Source organism: Nilaparvata lugens, chromosome 9 (genome assembly GCF_014356525.2).
Source record: "Nilaparvata lugens isolate BPH chromosome 9, ASM1435652v1, whole genome shotgun sequence".
Lineage (NCBI taxonomy): Eukaryota > Metazoa > Arthropoda > Insecta > Hemiptera > Delphacidae > Nilaparvata > Nilaparvata lugens.
The window spans coordinates 14,066,838-14,087,146 of record NC_052512.1 but is presented as its reverse complement, the minus strand read 5'-3'; the positions used below and the strand labels follow the sequence as shown (position 1 = coordinate 14,087,146).

General features: G+C 35.5%; 1 protein-coding gene across 1 annotated transcript in view; it reads left to right on the top strand.

Annotated features, from left to right (window-relative positions):
• LOC111053928 overlaps window positions 1-20,309 on the top strand; it is a 239,205-nt gene that overhangs the window by 22,034 nt on the left and 196,862 nt on the right. Inside the window, exons 5-6 of the mRNA XM_039435520.1 lie at window positions 15,395-15,587; window positions 19,046-19,112. Of these exons, the coding sequence (XP_039291454.1) occupies window positions 15,395-15,587; window positions 19,046-19,112 (260 nt within the window). The remainder of the gene's footprint in view (window positions 1-15,394; window positions 15,588-19,045; window positions 19,113-20,309) is intronic.

The window sequence follows — 20,309 nt, the reverse complement described above, 5'->3', positions numbered from 1 at the left end:
ATGCTTTCTCTAGCCTTCCTCGAGGTCCTCTTGCGATCCCGGAGTGAATCGGCAAGCTGCGGGAGCCTGCACACCGGACTTCTCCTCTGATCACTAAGTCCTAGTCCTTGGGCACCGGGTGTCTTCCTGGGGCCCGGATCAATCTCGGGGTTGTTGGAAAGGCTTTTCCTAGCCTTTCTCGAGGTCCTCTTGCGATTTGAGGTTCCGGCGATGATGTACCAAGATGTAGTCAGGTTTTAACCAAAACCTGGTGTGTCGCTGCTGGTTGTAACAGGCAGGTTGATGCCCAAACTCGTTGAAAAAGTCGAACAACACTCGTCCAAGTGTGTGTTGAACAGCTTCCAGTGTCTGAGATTAACCACCTTCAACCTCAGACACAACTCCCGGTCGTCGAAGGATTCAGAGTACACTCAACGCACGAGTTGTACTATGTTGCTAGCTGCGTGCTGCTTCCTTCACTCTCTCTGTCGACCGCTCACACTGGACACCCGAACTAGACGCTGCCTACTAGCCTTTTACGAACCTCCCTCAGTGGTCGAGATGGAGGGGAGTAAGGATGCACATCACTGCTGAGCGGTAGCCCAGCGGCTGGGTTGCTCATTGACCTCTGTGATCTCATCAGAGATAACCGAGTGTCTTATAACAAGCCCTAAACTCAACTCCCCTCATCAGTTATGATATACATTGTGACAGTGCAATGTGGAATAACTCTGCTAACTCTCAGTTCTTATTCGTATTTGACCATAACCTAAGATTTGATTAGTTGTATCTTCTTGGATTCTTGACTGTTGTTTGTCGATTCATACTTATTGCTTGCTATTGATATTGATAACATAATATAGACATCAGAACTGGAACTGTTATGCTGATGCCAATTGTCAAATAACCTAGAACTATCTCGGCGGGAATCCGTGTCAGCTGTTACACACCTGTTTTTGACAGCTCTTATAGTGCGCGTCCTTTTGTTGCTATAGCAACCAATCAAGAACAGTCATTTCCATGATTCAACCTTGAAAATTGAGCGTAGATAAGTGTTGCTGTTGTACTGGTTATTGTATGCTGAAAGTGAAACTGACCTACGTATTCCATACTTTAGGCTTGTTATTCTGCTCGCACCCACCGATCAAAGCCAGTTAGAGAGCGCTCAATTCAAATAATTGTTTCGTATGTTATGTTTTTGAAAGACTTACACTAATGGAGAAGTAATTTCTGTCATCATATTATTGAGTTGTTCTTTTTACTGTCCATTTTTCTGTACAATATGTCATTGATTGAGTTTTTTGAAACAAAAAAGAGGTATATAGGTATAAAAGTTAATGGTTTTAGTTATAGGAAAGACCGTGCATTATTGAATGGAAAGGTATCATGGCGTTGTCTCACGGTTGGCTGTTCTGCGACTGTAAAGACTGACAGTAAAATGGCAAAAATTATCGAATCTGCTGGTGCACACAATCATATGGGCTTTAATGCTGATATATATTCTGCAAGTTTGGAGAACATTAATAATAATTGTAATATGCCCACATCACAAGTTGGTTCGCCTGCTCCCCAGTGCACCCCAGAAAAATTGACAAGTTGTGGACATTGTGCACCATGTACGCCGAAAACGCATGATATGGGTGTCAACACACCAAATTTCAGAACAATTAATGTGGACAAATCACAAAGTATAAGAGAACTGGAACTTCTGCAGCAGAGGGATGATCTTATAACTTTCTTGAGTGAGTTGAAAAATGAGGTTGAAAGGATGAATGCTGAAATTCACACACAGAGTACTGATCTCAATGAAATTATTAGGACGCTTAGAGAGGAGAATAGACATTTGTCTGAAAAAGTTATGTCGATGTCTGTTTCTATCGAAGCACTAGAGGCAGACAACTTAGCATTAAGGAATGAAAAGATTATGGTTGGAGAGGAGAGAGATAAGTGGAGAACACTTTATGATGAGTTGTATGCAAAGTCAAAACAGTGTGCTCAGTGTCTATCAATAACCAGTAGAGATAGTTTTCGCGAGAACACTTTGGTATATGAGGCTAATAGCAAGATCAATGTTAGAAATATTGCACAGAAAAAACAGCCAGTTAAAGAAGTGTCAACAGTTCAATCTCCTTATAAAATCAAGTTGCATCATTATGCTGACAGTCAAGGAAGAAATGTTAGAAACGAGTTTATAAAGAAATGTAAGTATGATATCACTTCTTTCGTGAAATCAGGTGCCAAGTTTACCGACGTCCTGCCAGAAAAAATTGCAGAATTTGATCGAAACAACTTTTTGGTGATCCAAGCTGGCTCTAATGATCTTAGTAAAAATGAAGCAAAAAACATTCTTGTGGCTCTACGAAGGAATCTGGCGGCCCTCTACAGAACCAATGTTATTGTATTTTCGATTCCGCGCCATTATGACTTGGTGAAGTGGTCCTGTGTGAACGAGTTGATAACATAAACTAATAGAGCAATGAGGAAGATTTCCAACTTTTCTCAACTTGTAATTTCATAGACATAAGCAACATAGGTGGAAGATTCCATACACCTGAATGGATATGGTGGAAAGTATGTATGTGCAGTGGCGGCTCGTGCAAATACTAATGGGGGGTTCACATTTAACATGAGCAACAAGATCTAGATCTTTAATAATTTGTTAAACCCCATGTTTCAAGTGAATTTTGTTCGTTTCACGTAGTAGAATGTAATTTTTTATTCCTAGAAGAGTACTAGGCCTATCATATTATTACGTAGGTAACAAAATATTCTAATGGGTTGTATTATATTAAGTACCTATATAATAATTTGGATTTTCGTTTAATAATAATAAGTATTTAGATATACTCAGGATTCTCAACCTAGAAGATGTACTCCCATACTCCCATTGAATAATTCATGTACAAATCATAAATTATACAGAAAACAGCAATAATTTTTCCTCGATGTAAGATAATTTCCAATCAAAGAAATAAGGATTAACATGCTTTTAGAGACTTTGTTAACACTCACCCTCCTTCTAGTTGGCATTTACAGAGCATTTTTTGAAAATAAAATCCATCCTCCTCTCCTTCCTTGCTGCGAAAACATCGATCACCTTCTCATTGAAGTTAATGATATTTGCTATCATTTCCTTCTCAATAGTCAGCATTGCTAATGCTGATAGCCTGTCCTGGTTCATTGTGGAGCGCAAAAACGTCTTGATTCGTTTTAGTGTAGAAAAACACCTCTCAGCTTCAGCTGTTGTCATTGGGATGGTTGAAATTATCAACAAAAGTTTATAGGTTTCGGAAAATGACGAAGTTAAGTTATTTTCAATGAAAAATTGTAGCAAACTAACAGCACCAAGCAAATTTCTGAAGTCTACTCTTCTAAAAATTATTTCAAGTTCTGTTTTTAGGCGATTTTTCTCAAGAAATGAGTAAACCTTAACAGTATCTTCAAGCAAGGTATCTGGGAAATCCTTATTGAAATGTTCAAATTTTTGTGAGTCCAATAAACAGATTGCTGAATAGAATGTTGTGAATGAGAACCGGTTTTGATTTGAGTGGTGATGATGTCACAGGTTTCCTTGGCAGCCACTGTTCTACTGAGGTAGGTGTCCTCTTCGCGCCTTGAACGTTTGGGCACACTTCCTGCACAGTCTGCTACCATCTCCATCAAATCATTCATTTTAGTTCTTTCCTCTTCAACAGCTTTGATAAAATGTTCAACATTTGATTTGATTTTCATAGCATCTGTCTTAACTGTTTGCAGCTGATTATATAAAATGTCAACATGAGGCATTAGCCTGTGAAAAACCGAGAGCCAAAAAATGAATTTATTATCTTTGAGAAGACGAGCAATAGCACCTGCTTTTATAATACTAGAAGGTTGTTTTGATGTGGATTGAATCTCCTCCATACACTCGATTAGCTCTTCTCTATATTCAAAAACTGTATTCACAGTTCTACTTTTAAAATTCCACCTTGTTGCTGACGCCCTAGGTACACGTTTGCCGACTACTCTGTCTAAAACATCTATTCTTTGAGGAGAATTTGAAAAAAAAATAGTAATATCACTCAAATCTGAGAAAAAAATTCTTACATCTTGATTTTGACTCGCTGCTTGTGCTACAATTAAATTGAGTTGATGTGCATAGCAATGCACAAAAAAAGCATGCTTATAGGTTTGTTGCACAATTGTCTGCACACCAGCATGTTGTCCACTCATCACATTCGCACCATCATAACTTTGAGAAATGAGTTTTTCTGGAATTGTTATGACAGTATCCAAACTTGAAAAAATACATTTTGCAATCGATTGTGAATCATGACCCTCAGGATTATCGAACTTCCAAAATCTCTCTACTGGTTGACCATTTGATAAAATATACCGAAAAACTAAAACTAACTGAAATGCAGACGAAATGTCAGTTGTCTCATCTGCTATTAGAGAAACATATTGAGCATTTTTAATCTCCTGTTTGATATTTTCTTGGCACACAGAAAGCATGCAGTCCAGCAATTCATTTTGAATGTCTTTGGAGGTGCCTTTGAAAACTGTAGCACTATTTAAATGTTCTTTCAAAGCCGAATCAAGCTCTGCAATTCACAAGGCCTTTGAAAATTCCCGGATTTGAAGCATTGTCGTCCTCTCGATGACCCCTAAGAGCTAACTCAAATGCACCACAAAATTTAATGCAGTCTATAAGTTTGGAAAGCACATACCTATTTTTGGTGACTTGCTCATTATGTTTTCTGATGCTCAAACGATAAGCACTATCAAGCTGTTGACGAACATCAATTTTACCAAGTAAATTGAAATTCAATGAAGCACTAATATGCGCATGTGAGTTTTCATGCTTTTTAATTTTTTGAGTCAAATGAGCTAAATCACACACACCGTTCTTAATCCATGCTGGATCGCCTTTTTCGCGAGCAAACAACAAGCACAGAAAACAATAAAGTTTGTTAGTTTCTTCACAACCACACAGCCAAGATGTCTTTTCATATTGTTGGTCTTTGAAATCTCTCTTGTATGTCCTGGATTTCGATGTAGAAGTCTGATGTACCGTATATCAATTGTCGGTGTAGGCCTACCACTTTCCAAAACACAAGAAAGAAGAAACAAGAATTAACCTCAAAATCGACAACACATGTAGCGCGAACGCGAAACTGCAAACACTAAACAAAGTAGTAGCCAGTGCCAGCTAGAACAGTTCATAAGTGGAAACAGCTCTAGAAGGCAATGGCGCCAATGCAAAGCACACTATCACAGCTATGAGCTGCTTGGAAAGCAGCTCACCGTAAAGCTAATGTAAATAGTCTCCCACCCCCCACGGGGAGGGAATTGAACTCGCCCAGCTACCATTTGAACCCATACTAACGCTTGGAGCAGTGATCCTGCTTGCTGTAGCGTGTAATTCAAAAGGTTATCTCAATGTGTGTACCTTGCTTGGTGCGCTCCTTATTGTTTTAATATTACAAGAAATTTGAGTATTACTATTACTTCAATCAATTTTCTATTGATTTGAACTTTAATTTATTGTAGCAATTTCATAGGGGGTTCACGTGCTCTTGTGCTCTCATGGACACGCCGCCACTGTGTATGTGATAAAATTATTCAGTATGTGACAACCCATATTACAAGCTCTGAAGTATCTCCACCAATTCCGCTTCATGGTTCTTTTTTAGTATAGGTGACTGCACTGGATGGAACTGCCTGGACAGAATTGATTTGAATAATGAAATTTTTGGTGAAAGTAGCACTCATAAGAAAATATGTTTTCTGAATCTACAGGGTATGTCTGGAAAATTGAACATTCTTACGCAAATGGCAGACTAGTAAAAATTTCAGCGTTATGTGTTTTAGTGAGCACTGGCAGCGGAGTGATGCGCTAAAGTATGAGATAATTGAAGGCTACGTTCTAGCATCTAGCTATTGCAGGAAAACTCATGTAAGAGGAGGCGTGGCTGTTTACCTGAAACAAGACCTAGCATATGAGGAGATTGAGTTGGATTGGTTATGTGAGGAGCGGATATTTGAAGCAGCCACAGTTAACCTTGAAGAATTGAGAGTGATTGTAGTGAGCTTGTACAGATCACGGTCGGGGGACCCGGTCATTTTTTTACAAAAGTTAGAACAGCTCCTATTCTATCTTTTCAAACTAGAAAGGGATATATTTATTGGTGGAGACTTCAATGCGCATTTTGACGTGACAACTGATCAAGCTTGTGTGAAAAATTTTGAAAACCTGATGACAGAATTCAATATGCACTACATTAACAGCTTGCCAACACGTGATAGTGCATGTTTAGATAATGTCATCACAACAATGGATCAACAGCACTATGATAAGGAAATACTTGATTTTGATTTCTCTGATCATTCTGGAATTACTGTAACATTTGAGACAAAGTTTAGAAAAAGTAAAGAACCTGTTTTTTAAAGTGTAAGGAGAGATTTGTCTATGGAGAGAATTATAGTGTTGGAACGGCGATTGATGTTGGTGAATTGGATGCAGATGCTGGAAGGGGAAGAAGATGCTGAATTGACATTCAATAAATTTTTTGAAACCTTTTACAGAATATTCGATGAAATATGTCTCAAGAGGCCTTTGAGATCAAACGCTGAGAAGAGGAATGTAGCTAAGTCAGGCTGGTATACACCGAAACTGGCAGAATTGAAAGACAAAATGATGACTTTCCACTCCATTTTTCTTATAAGACATAGCAATGATGCGCAACTGGCTTATAAAAAGTGTAAACAAATCTATAAACAGGAAATAAATAGTGCGAAGCTCTGTTCTAATGCCAACTGTATCGAAGAGTAGGGTAACAAATCAAAAGCTGTGTGGACTCTGGTGAACAAAGTGAGGAGTGGAGGATCAAAACGCACAAATATTGAGATCTCATCAGATCTTTTCAGTACGTATTACCAGATCATTTCAGCACATATTACACATCATCCGTCCAGGAAGCAAAAGATAGCATTGAGCAGCCACAGGTTACTGCAAGAGATTTCATGGAGCATCCACCGTCCACACATGAAGAATTCAAATGGACACAAGTGTCATGTGCTGATGTTTATGAGATTGTCATGGATAAGAAAAACTCAAGAAGAAGGTACATTTTCGATTTATCCAACCACGTTTTGAAATGTGTAATCCAGTCTATTATTGTTCCATTGACTCACTGTATGAATTTGTGTCTACAACAAGAAGTTTTCCCAACAAAACTCAAAATTTCGAGACTCGTACCTTTGTTTTAAAAAAATGGAGACAGACTTACACCAAAAAATTATAGGCCTATCTCTATAGTTCCAATTTTCGGAAAAATTTTAGAGCATGTTGTAAAGCTTCAGATATGTACCTACTTCGTTAGTTATAATCTCATAAGTGACTCCCAATTTGGTTATAGGGTGGGTAAAAGCACAACAGAGGCACTTCTTACAATTATCGATCAAATAATAGAAGCTTTCGAGAATAAATGCCTTGCTCAGATAACTGCCTGTGACTTGAGCAAGGCTTTTGATTGTGTCGATCACTCAATACTCCTTCACAAGTTGAGTCACTTTGGAGTAAGTGGTTTGTGTCTTGATTTTTTTAGGTCACATCTGGAGAATAGATCACAAATAGTTGATGTCAATGGAAAACTATCTGCCATTTCTTATCTTAAATTTGGAGTACCACAAGGTTCTGTTCTGGGACCACTGCTGTTCCTTGTAATGATAAATGATCTACCCAAGTGTTTAACATCTTCTAAAACCATAATGTGAGCTGATGACACTTCTTTCCTAACTATTGACAGAGATTTCCAAAATCTCAACAGAGTTGCTAATCAAACAAAAGACAAGGCTAATTCATGGTTCAAAGCAGATGGATCCCTCCTCAATGAATCCAAGACACGAAATGCAATATTCACATTGAATAATAGACATGAATTGTCAAACAATTTTGTAAAAAAATCAAATTATTAGGAGTACAAATAGATTACAATCTGACTTGGAGTGATCATATTGATTTACTGTGCAGCAAGTTATCAAAGTCTATATATTTGTTGAAGATTCTAAAATATCATGTTCCATTCAACTATGTTTTAGATGTGTATTATGCTTTGTTTCATTCCCACTCGAGTTACAGTGTTATTCTGTGGGGAAATTGTTCACGGGTGTCTGAAGTCTTGATTCTGCAAAAAAAGCGATAAGAATAGTAACTAACTCAAATGTGAGAGCTCACTGCAAACCGCTATTTGTCAAAACTAGAGTCATGACTGTCATTTGTTTGTATATATATATATATATATATATATATATATATATATATATATATATATACGTTGCTTTTGTATATAAAATTGAAGGAAAGAAACCTTTATTGTAATATTAATATCATAATACGAGGAGCTATAGAAATGTACATATTCCTCAAGTAAGGCTATCAAGGACTTTGAGAAGCCATTTTAATGTGGGAATAAGACTTTTTAATCATTTGCCATCATATGTCAGAGATCTACCTTATCCTAGTTTCAGAAAGGCAATAAACAAATTCCTAAGTGACAACCCATTTTATAGTTTGACTGAATTTTATGAAAACTCCTTCAATTAATGTTTGTCTCATAAAATACTGTATATTGTAGGACCTACTAGTATGTGTATAAGATTATATTTGTTATTTATGAGTTACCTAGATGATATAAATTTTCTTGAGTGGAGTGATCCGTGGTCTAGTGGATAGAGTGCCTGCGTAGCAGCATAGAGATCCCGGGCTCAAACCCTCTCAATACCAAAAGTTTTTTAACCAGATCACTCCCGTGTTATCGGATGGGCACGTTAAACTGTCGGTCCCGGCTGAAGTATGACAGTCGTAAGGCCCATTGACGGCTTAAAATTATATATTCAGGCGGTGGGACCTTCCCGCAAGGGACTCCCCACCAACAAAAGCCATACGAATTTACTTTTTTGTATTGGGTGGGTCTCCACCAAAATTATTAATGTAATAAATGTTTTTTTAAATTCTCTGACATTGTCTAATGCAATTTTGTAATTGTTCTTTGACAAAAATAAATCATTTATTTATAATAAATTCAAAAGAAAAATTCATATTTGAGAACTTGTTATTATGACGTACAGTACTGGAATGGCAGGAATAAAAATTGCCTATTACCTAATGTTTGAGGGTTGAATATTACCATGCTTTAGCTTGAAGTAACAGATCTTACTGTCATTTTAACTAGTATGTAATTAGCTGGTGTATAGAAAATTATCAACTGATTATACTGTAATATACATATATTTTTAAAGTCTGAACATAAAAAAGAATAAATTACCAGTTTCATCTTCGGAAATATATTCCAATCTATCCAACGATAAAATATTCTATAATCATAATAATATTATCCATCATTATTATCGTTCACACAAGTTCTTACTATAAATTCAAAATTACTAGCACACCGCAATAATTTCTTGAAACGAGAATGTATAATACAGTATAATCTTACTTTATCCATATTATCTACTTAGATTACCTACATATTTAAATAAAATCTATCTTTACTAAACTTATAGATGTAAATAATTCAAATGATATCATTTAGGCCTACACTCTTATATTACCAGTGTGACACTAACACAAATGATAAACTTCATTTTTAATTTTTAATGCCTCGTGTCATATCGTAGTTGGCTGGTTATAAGTTGCCTAGGCAAAGATCGCTGGCTTTAACGCTAGTGATGTTTGTTGAAGCAGCCCTACCATTATCATTACTACAGGTACCTGTAGAATTATCTAATCTATTATTGCACCCGAATTCTTCTTTGTTTTTCTTTCTGCTTATCCATTGAATCATTCAACTATAAAGAATAACTCGATTTACCATTCATGTATAAACAAATGTATCACATAGCTGAATAAAGCATTGTAAATTTAGATTTTTAAAATACAAAATTTCAATAAGACATTTAACCCTCCTATTCAAACCGGTTGTATAAAATTCTGCAAGGTTTCAAACATGATTTGATGTTTTATTTTGAAATAAATTAATCATTTGCATTCTATTCCTCGTACTCCCATTACTATGTGGGCTATTTTATTCTTATTATTTTTTATTCTCTTTTTCGTCTTAGAAATTTTTCCTTTGATTGGGGTATTGCAATCACTGGCTATATGTTATGAGTGTGTAGGCCTACTTAAGGCCTACTTCACGATTGTAAGTGAGAATTTTATATTTTATTGTTCAATCGTGTATGCACATGCGAGCGGCAAACGATTTTACTTATTTTTTCTTTTCGTCTTAATGGATGATTTCGTTGATAATTTAGTTGATATGAGAGACGTGTATACTAACATTTTTGAAGATTTTAGTTTGTTTAATTTTTTTACTGGGGAGCAGGGTGAGATTGGGAGCATTAGTTTTTTAAGCTTGAATATAAGAAGCTATAATAAACATATAGATGAATTGATAGTGATTCTGAACAGTTACAATAAAAAATTTGACATTATAGTTCTTACTGAAACGTGGACTGATGATAGCTGCGTGACAGTGAATATGGAAGGATATGATGTATTTTTAAATAAGAATAGTCGAAATCAGAACGATGGAGTGATAGTCAATGTTAATAAATGTTTTGCTGTGTGCCAGGGGGATGTAAGTCTTGATGGTGCGTCATGTGTGAAATTGGACCTTTCTCTCAATGCTGAACGTTTCTGTTTGTTAGCAATCTACAGAAGCCCCTCTGCTGACATAGAACCTTTTATTAATAAAACAAAATAAAAGCAGCCCATTTCAATAAGTGTTTTATAAAATGGCTAATCAACCTTTTATTGATAATCTTGAGACTCACATCATTAACAGGAATCGAGACTGTACACATTTTATAATGGGTGATATTAATTGTTGTATTTTGCCTCGTGAAATACCTGATCACACGGCGGAGCGGTACTTGGATGTTCTCTATGCTGCTGGCTTTGTCAGTTGCATAAACGTACCTACCAGGATTACTGACACGACGGCCACCTGCCTTGATCATGTTTTCACAGATGTAAAGAATACTAATGCTATAAGGTCAGCCGTAATCAGATGCAGCATGACTGATCATGATTCTACCGTATGCCAAATTCAAATGTTAAATAATAAAAAACAGTCTCAATTTAATCAAAATCGACGGGTTACAGTTTTAGATGAAGATATAGTTTCTCAGCTCATTGCTAATTGTGATTGGTCCGATGTAACAAGTACACCAGATGTGAATTCCAGTTGCGAAATTTTTATTAACAAACTCAAGCAAATTATTTTTCAGGCCACAGAAACTAAAATTATTTCATCTAAAAACTTCAAAATTAAACCGTGGATCTCTAGTGGTTTACTGAAATGCATCCGTCAGAGAGATAAATTAAGCAAAAAATTAAAACAACAGCCTTTCAATGCTACTTTAAGAGATCAATTCAAAAAGTACAGAAATCACCTCACTAAGTTGTTAAAGACAGCCAAAGAGACTTATTTTCGAAATAAAGTAGCTAATGCTGGCAGTGATAGCAAAAAACTTTGGAGTAGCATTAAAGAAATCACTGGATTAGGTAAAAATGCCGACAGATTCCCTATTCAACATTTTTTAAACAATAGAGGTAATGATAATTTGGAACCTGGTGAAATAGTAAAAGTTGCTAATAATTTCAACAACTATTATGTAAATGTAGGTGCTAATCTTGCTGGGGCCATACCCAATATTGCTGAAGGACCAGTAAATGATGCGGACTTCAGTGTGGATTCGCATTTTGAACTGTTGCCTGTTTGTGATGTTGAATTAATAAGAATTATAGGTGATCTTAAAGGAGGATCTGCGCCGGGCATTGATAAAATTCCAGCTTCGTTAATTAAGAAAAATATTAATTCTTTGAAAATACCATTACTTCATATCATTAATTGTAGCTTTTTGCAAGGAGTCTTCCCTGAAAACTTAAAAGTTGGAAAAGTCGTTCCCATACATAAGTCTGGCCCTAAAAGTCATTTTGTTAGTTACCGACCTATCAATTTAGTCAGTGTCATATCCAAAGTCATCGAGAAAGCAGTTAGGCATCAATTAGAGAAATACTTGATAAATAATAACATTCTATTCGAGAATCAATTTGGTTTCAGGAAGGACAAAAATCTTAATGACAACCTTTTCCTCTTAACCAATCAAATACATAATTTAATTTCTGTTAACAAAAAAGTTCTTCTGACCTTCATTGATTTAGCTAGAGCTTTCGATTCGATTGATAGGGATATTCTTTATTTATATTCTTTATTCTTTATATTGATAGGTATATTGGTGTTCGGGGTGCTTCTCTCCAGTGGTTTGAGAGCTACTTTAGTGGAAGGAGTCAAGTTGTTTCTATCTTGGACAAAGAGAGTTCACCAATGAATAACCACTTTGGAGTGATTCAGGGTAGCACTCTGGGCCCAATACTGTTTTTAATTTATATAAATAACCTGAGTAAGGTGAATATTGATAATAGTCATATATATTTGTATGCAGACGATACCGCGTTGCTTTTTGAGGGAAACAACTGGGATGAGGTTTTTCACGCAGCTGAGGTAGGATTGGGTGTTGTGAAGGACTGGTTTGATGATAATCGATTAACCATCAATATCAGCAAGACGAAATACCTACCTATTTCCATTGGAGCCAATGGTGACCCAATCGGTCTAGAACTGAAATTACACACCTCTGGCGCACAGAATAATTATACACAATGTCAGTGTGAGTGTATTGAACGAGTATATGAATATAAATACCTCGGCGTGATATTTGATTGTCGGCTGAAATGGAGCAATCATATACACTACCTTAGAAATAGGCTCCGAAAATTTATTTATGTATTTGCATCATTAAGCGGGATCCTTACACCCACTATAATAAAACAAGTTTATTTTGCTTACGTTCAGTCCATCTTACAGTATGGTATTATAGCTTGGGGTGGTACATTCAAAACTACATTGGCTCCTTTATCAACTGTTCAGAAACTTATAATGAAAAGCGCCTTACGCAAACCACTAACATATCCATCAGATTATCTCTTTGAAGAATTTAAGGTATTAAATATACAACAATTATACATAACCCTAACCTTGTATATATCCAAACACAAAGTAGCTATATTTTCTAATATCATTTACAATTATAACACAAGAACAGCTGTAAATATCGGTATCGTCAACCCCAGACTTACTAGAACTTTCTCCTCCACTTCGTCACATTATAAAATGCATTTCCTTTTTCAAAAACTGCCCGTCTACTTGAAAAATCCTGTCAATTTGAGAATAAGTCACTATAAAAAATTAGTCAACGATTGGGTGACTTCCCTAAACCCAGAGGAGCAGGAAGGTATTTTAGTATCACCTTACTCTTTCCGATGATTGTACCTTTTTTTGGCTAATAATTATTGTATATTGCCTAAACATTGAGGGTGAGTGACTGATGGGTGAATGAGTACGCTTGTTGGATGTGAGTGTTCTCGATCCTTGGTCAAAAAAGCAGGTTTTCAACAATATTATTGTATCTTTTTTACGATTTTATTTTGTTCGTCGATCTCACCGTGCTTCCCACTTCGTTTTTAGTTTTGGTTTATTTTATTTTTATTCATAATAATACCTCTCTCCAGATTGAGTTTTGTTTTATTTGTTACACTAGTTCCATTTATTCTAAAATAATCTTTTTCTATTTCTATTGTATTTATAGTCATATTTTGCATAGCTATGAATAGTTAAATTTAAGATTATATATATTGGATGCTACTTGACAACTCGCTCCTCTCTCACAGGCATGTGCCCATAAGAGGAGCCTCCAATAGAATGTATTTTTATTTTTATGTTTTACATACAAATGTATTGTTAATCTTTTTTGGAGAATAAAGAATTCCAATTTCAATTTATTTATCCATGGTATAAATTTGGAGAAAATCGTTAGAGCCGTTTTCGAGAAAAAATAGAAAAATATGGTTTTTTAGTAATCATCCGCCATTTTTCCGCCATCTTGTATTGAATCTCATTGAATTTTCTTATTGTCGGAACCACATGGTATAAGGACCTTAAGTTTAAAATTTCAAGTCAATCGGTTGATTAGGAATGGAGTTATGGTGTTCACACATACACACACACACACACACACACACACACACACACACACACACAACACACACACACACACACACACACACACACACACACACACACACACACACACACACACACACACACACACACAGACCAACCCCAAGAATCATGTTTTTGCACTCAGGGGACCTTGAAACTAGGATAGAAGATTTGAAATTAGGGTACCTTAATTTTTTTGGAAAGCAATACCTTCATTACCTATGGTAATAGGGGAAGGAAAGTAAAAATCTGTGAGGATAATAGTGGAGGTCACTTTCAGGGAACATTGTTCCCGTTATTTGTTTCTCTTGGTAAAACGGTTTCTTATTCAGTTCACTTTAAGGGGAGGTTTAGTGTCCTTGGGATCACATCAAGTGAATTAGTTTCACTATCATCCTACTCAAGGTCTGTATTTATGAATTCATCTCCAGCATCACTAATGTCATTGAAATCGAGATCTAGAATTAAATTTGTACATTCTTCGAAGTGTTTGTTCAAAACGTACATATTGGCTGCTTGAATCCAATTACTATTTCGTAAAAATGTACATTTGAAGTGGTGACCCCTGGTCCCGGGGACCCAAAAGCATCATTTCACAAAGACAACAAGTAACAGAGCACTAACACTACACGAAGGTTAAGAGCCTGTTCACATGACAGCGTTTTATGCTCGGTTGTCGCGCGATCGCTCGGTTTTAGTAGTCGCCGGCGAAACGCGGCGGTTGTAATCTCAGACTCAACCGAGGGCAGATCGCTCATGAATCGCTGTCATGTGTACGAGACTAGCAAATCGAGCCGTGCGACAACCGAGCGTAAGTCGCTGTCATGTGAACAAGCTCTATGGGCCTGTTTCCGAGCTTGGGATTCAGCTAAGTTCTTGACTTTGAACAGCTGGAGTCAGAAAATTGGCTTTCCGAACCGGGGCGTAGTCGCAGTTTTTATGATAATCGTTATTTTCTCATTCAACAGTCTTTCCTCGACTAAATGAAACATTCCTAAATCATTCACAATAGCTGAGACCACACTATTTTCTCTTCATTTTATTTTGTGTTCATTAAACGTGGACTGCGACTACGCCCCATTTCGGAAAGCCAATTATCTGACTCCAGCTGTTTAAAGTATAGAACTTAGCTAAATCCCGAGCTTGGAAACCGGCTCAAAGTGTCTACTGACATGAATTTACATTGGTCACAATAGACTTATATATTACATAATCATATCTAAAACAAAAATTGCCCTTACCCAGGGTCACGACTAGAGAATTGAATGAATAAAAACGTTGTTATTGTTGTTTTATGGCAGAAACCAGAAGCGGAATTCATTCGAGTGAAGCAGCGAGTGATTGGTCTGGCAGCTATCAAATCTTTGCGCCTTTACAGCCACACCATAACACAGATGACGGCCATTGAAATGGACGCCAATAGTGAAACAATGAGTGCTATGTTCACTGAGGTCAAATACATCCAAGCCGATGGATCTGCTTTGAAACAACTAAGTAAGTACCTTAGAATACCTACTACACCTACCTATACCATGGCGTATCTTCATGTTTCTTCTCCTTCATCTTCTTCTTGTTCTTAAAACTGAATTATGTAATTAATTTTGTCCATAGTGTTGTGTATCAAGTTGAAATGATACAGTATCATATTGTGTTGTTACGGTATCATGTATGGTGATACTGTATCATTTTGTTGTGATACCATCCAGAAAAGATGGCGTAAGAAGATATCCCATAGCAATGGTGATGGGCGTTTAGTTCCAAATTTCACTGTTAATTCAAGCCGATTGTCCTGGTAGTTATTTTTCGTGAAGCTGTGTGATGCTGGTTGTCACTCATACTGTGCCGTTCTTACACTCTCACCAGGCCAAAACAGTAATAATAGACAGGAGTCTACAGTAATCGGCCTGAGTTAAGAAAAAATCGGCTCGAAATTTGAAACATAAACAACCTAAACTGTGGGATATTGCTATTTTTTCTCTATAATTAATATCGCTATAATTGGTCAATATAAGACAATGGGACGTGTCAATAGACGTTTTTTATAGTGAGATTTACGCTATAAACTCAGCTCAAAACATAAATTTTATATCAGGTAACTACGGGGATGACTTGTATCATGACAGATATCCACAATAGATGGCAATGCATGAAGAGATTTGGCAATTATGTGGCCCTAACATATCTGCTAGTGTAACAATATTTATTGTTACAATTGTGAGTGATGAGAATTATGCAAATTAGCCTGAGAAGTTAGCCTGTTGTGAAAATGGATTTTGCTGTTTTGCTGTTCTGCGGTGTGTTGTGTCGACTCTGTCAGTGTGTGCGTAGAAGCTATGATCCTAAGAATAACATCAATTTTCCTGGAGCAACAGCTTAGTTCATGAGCCTTGCTTTTTTGCGTTGTGTAGTGTCGACTCTATAGGTGTGTGTGTAGAAGTTGTGGGAAGATCAACATTTTTCCTAGAATATAAGTCTGGTTCACGACCTTATAAGGCAAGGAATTTATAGCTGCCTAGGAAAAATAGCTGTCACTTGGTGGGAGAATGTATCTTAAATTGTAGTTGTAACGTCCCTTTCTATTGGTGGAAATTTTTCTAGAGAATAGTAACTGCCAATCACAGTTGGTGTTGGTTAGGTCTATTTAGTATGGACGATCTCACAGCTGTCCACCTCAAGACGAGAAAAGCGAAGTGGACTCACTCAGCGTCTGTCGACTGTCATAAGCAGTACTAAATGTAGTCTGTTCAGAACTTTGTATTAATCATGGCTTCCATGCCAGCTTTAGGCTTTTTTTAGTATTTGGCTCTGGAACCTTTTGTTCCAGCAGCATTTTTAGTCTTTTTGCCTCTGTAGTCGCTTTAATTAAGAAGAGAGAGAGAGAGTATCAAATTGTCACCTCACAATGGAGATTTTTCTCCTATAACCGCTACTAAAGGTACGTCATAGATTTATAATATTATTAAGGAAAATATCTTCAAAGAAAGCTTCCATCAAAGTATTTATTGTAATGTAAGAAAATTAACGATATATGTTTTGTAGAAATTTAGAATACCTATTAGTAGGAATTAAGATATTTGTTTGATTTAAACTATTTTTGAAGAGGAAGCTATTAACCTAAATTTCAATTACTGTTGGTTAAATCCAAACCAACGGATGTTTACAGTATATTATTATGAGCTCTATCAGTATTTTTTTGGTTATAGATTTTATTGGTCTTTTGATTCTTATGAAAAGCTTTTATGATTATTTAGGAAACACCTATCATGTAATTTATTCTTTTAAATTACACCATAAATGTGATTTATGTAAGAGAACTGACTAAACTAACAACAATACTCGAAATACCTTATTATGAAGTAATTCAATCAACTTGTGAATCATGTAGGCCTATTATGGAATACTATGTACTCATCGCTTTGTGTATAGGGCATAACCCTGATTACTAATAAATTCTATTCTATTAAATCAAGATATTGAAGTAGGTAATGCCTATTTACGTTTTAAAGTAATAATCTTGATTTGAGTTTATATAACCTAAAATAGGTTGATTTTATTATATAACTGATGTTAAGTTAATTTGTATTATCCTAGTTTATTTTTTTTATTCTAACAGCGGTGTAAGTACGGGAACATCAAGTATGGGATCAACGTACGAATCCATCATTTCATGGGTTCATGAACGTGTGTCTTTAAGCCGCTGAGACGCCTCTGAATCGATGGCCGTCCTAGAAGCTTGGGGTATGCTGTCTCCTGTCCATCTGGACGTGTAGAGCTCGATCACCGAGCCTAGATTCAAATTGAAGAAACGGCTATGAGGTAACAACTTTTTTCCAAATTAAACGAACGTCCCAGGAACTCCGGATGTGACAAAATGGGTTTTAGTGACGACAGACTTTCAATCAATTAAAACGTGCGGAATTAGACTTTTGTTAAATCATAATTTTGAGATATTATTGGGGATAGATAGACTATTAATTTTTATTAATTTGGTTTGAGTAATAGATTTTCGGTTGTATCTTTACATTGAAAAGTGAGGCCATATTTTCTCTGTAAGGATCCAGCTGGGAATTTCAGTTTTCTTTAAATTTATAAATAATTATAATCTTCTAAACTACTAAAGGTTGAATGAGTACATGAGTTTCTAAAGGTCCCTTATTGATTAAATTAATGTTTTAAAATAATTCTCATCTCAAAGTTGTAAAGGATCAAATGAAGTTTCAAGGACCCTAATCTTCCCTAGATTTGTTTTGATGACATATATTTTTGAATAGTTTTTTCTAAGGTAGTATACCATGATGTGATACTTGAGGAATGTTTGTCCTTGCAGCGTTCATGATATAAAGATACTGAATAATTATTATTGGGGGGGGATCATTAATATTTGATAATGTTTTGATAGTGTTTTAAAGTTTCCAAATGTGTTCGAAATTTAATGTTCTAAGAATTTTATGAATTTTATGTGGATCTTTTCTTAACATATGTATGGTTATTTATGATTAACTTTTGAGATATATTTATGATGATTTTTAATTCTTCTTTCTGAAATTAGAGTCCTTTAAGCTTCTTATGATTCAATCTAAAACGTTTCCAATGTGGAGCATACGGAGTAGGTTATTACCGTATTATCTATTTCAGAGATAACCTTTAACTTAAGTAATTTTGTTTTCGGTTTTCATAATGTAACTTCCTTTTGTTTTATTAATTGTTGAATTTAACTGTAAGAGGTGACAATATAATTGATACCTTCTCTCTATTTCGTTGTCTCTCTTGTCATTTCTGGTTTCCCGTTCTGTAGCACTAGGTATGTTTATCAAGCATCCCTTTTATTAAGTTATATTGTGTGTGCTTCTAAATTCAAAATTAACTTTCTAAATTCATAGCACGGCACACTAGTTTTGTAATTTATATTTGATAGATTTGATTTGAATCTGATGTATATTCTGTATTTGCAGGAGAACTACCATTCAGGAATTTATCTCCTGAGAAAGAGCCATCAACTACTTATATTGGAAAGGCAATGTAAGTATTGTTCGAAGACAATTGGCAACCATGTGGCCCTATCATCTGATAGTTTGTAATTTATAATTCATTCATTTATCCATCCACTGATTTATTAATCAGTTAATAAATTTATTAATTGAACGAGCATTAGCGAGTTCTCACTTTTGACTTACTGGAGGCCAGAGTCGTTATCTGTCTGTTTGTATGTTTGACAAAAACTTCTTCAGAATTGGTGAATCAGCTTCAAATTTTGAACACATATTCTTTGAGCCTTTTCACAGGTCAAGTTTGTTGATTCAATTGACTCACTCCTTTGTCATTTTTCCAGGATATGAAAAAAAACATTAAAAGTGCATAAGAAAAAAATTGTTGTGATTTAGACGCACATAGCTTTCTCCTGACGCTGTGTCACCCCCACCATTGAGCCGACTGTGTTCCGATGAAGGTCATCACAAATAGACATTACCTTATCATAGAGAAAAATCAAATAGACCATTGACTACCTCAAGTTTGACCAACCCAACAGCTTAAAAATAAATATGATAGAATGAAAATATATTAAATAAAGTGTTGAAGATAAATTATTTGATTCTAATTCTATTATTCTTGATAAAATCTATTCAATAGTATTTCTATAATATTTACAGTTGGAATGTCCAACTTTTACAAATTTTTATTGCAAACACATATTCTACACAATATCAAGTATATGCAACGATGCTATCATTCACACTGAAACTAATAACAATAAAGCAATGATTTACTCACTTGAATAAATAAATTAACTCTTATTTCGTTATGATTTTTAAGAATTAACTCCAGACCTGGTGTTAAATACCTTAGTTATTTAGAAGGTTTCCAACCATGACATGCACACGCTAACCGCCAATTATGAACTTCACTATGAAAAAGATTAGTATTTCACATTAAAAATTATTTATGTATTTCACATGAAAATAATTCTTGAGTTTCGATTGTTGAATACGCTCTATTCTTGTCTTATAGCACATTTTTGATTGATACTTAGTGAGGTGGGTACCTTAATATTCAAATAGAATGCCATATCTATACTAGGGATGGGTATCGATAAATCAATGTTTAAAAACATCGATGTTTCAACATCAAACATCGATGTTTTCAACATCAATGTTTATTGTTCGATGTTTTTCACTTATCGATGGTTTTACCTAGACATCGGTCATCCGATGTTTTTCC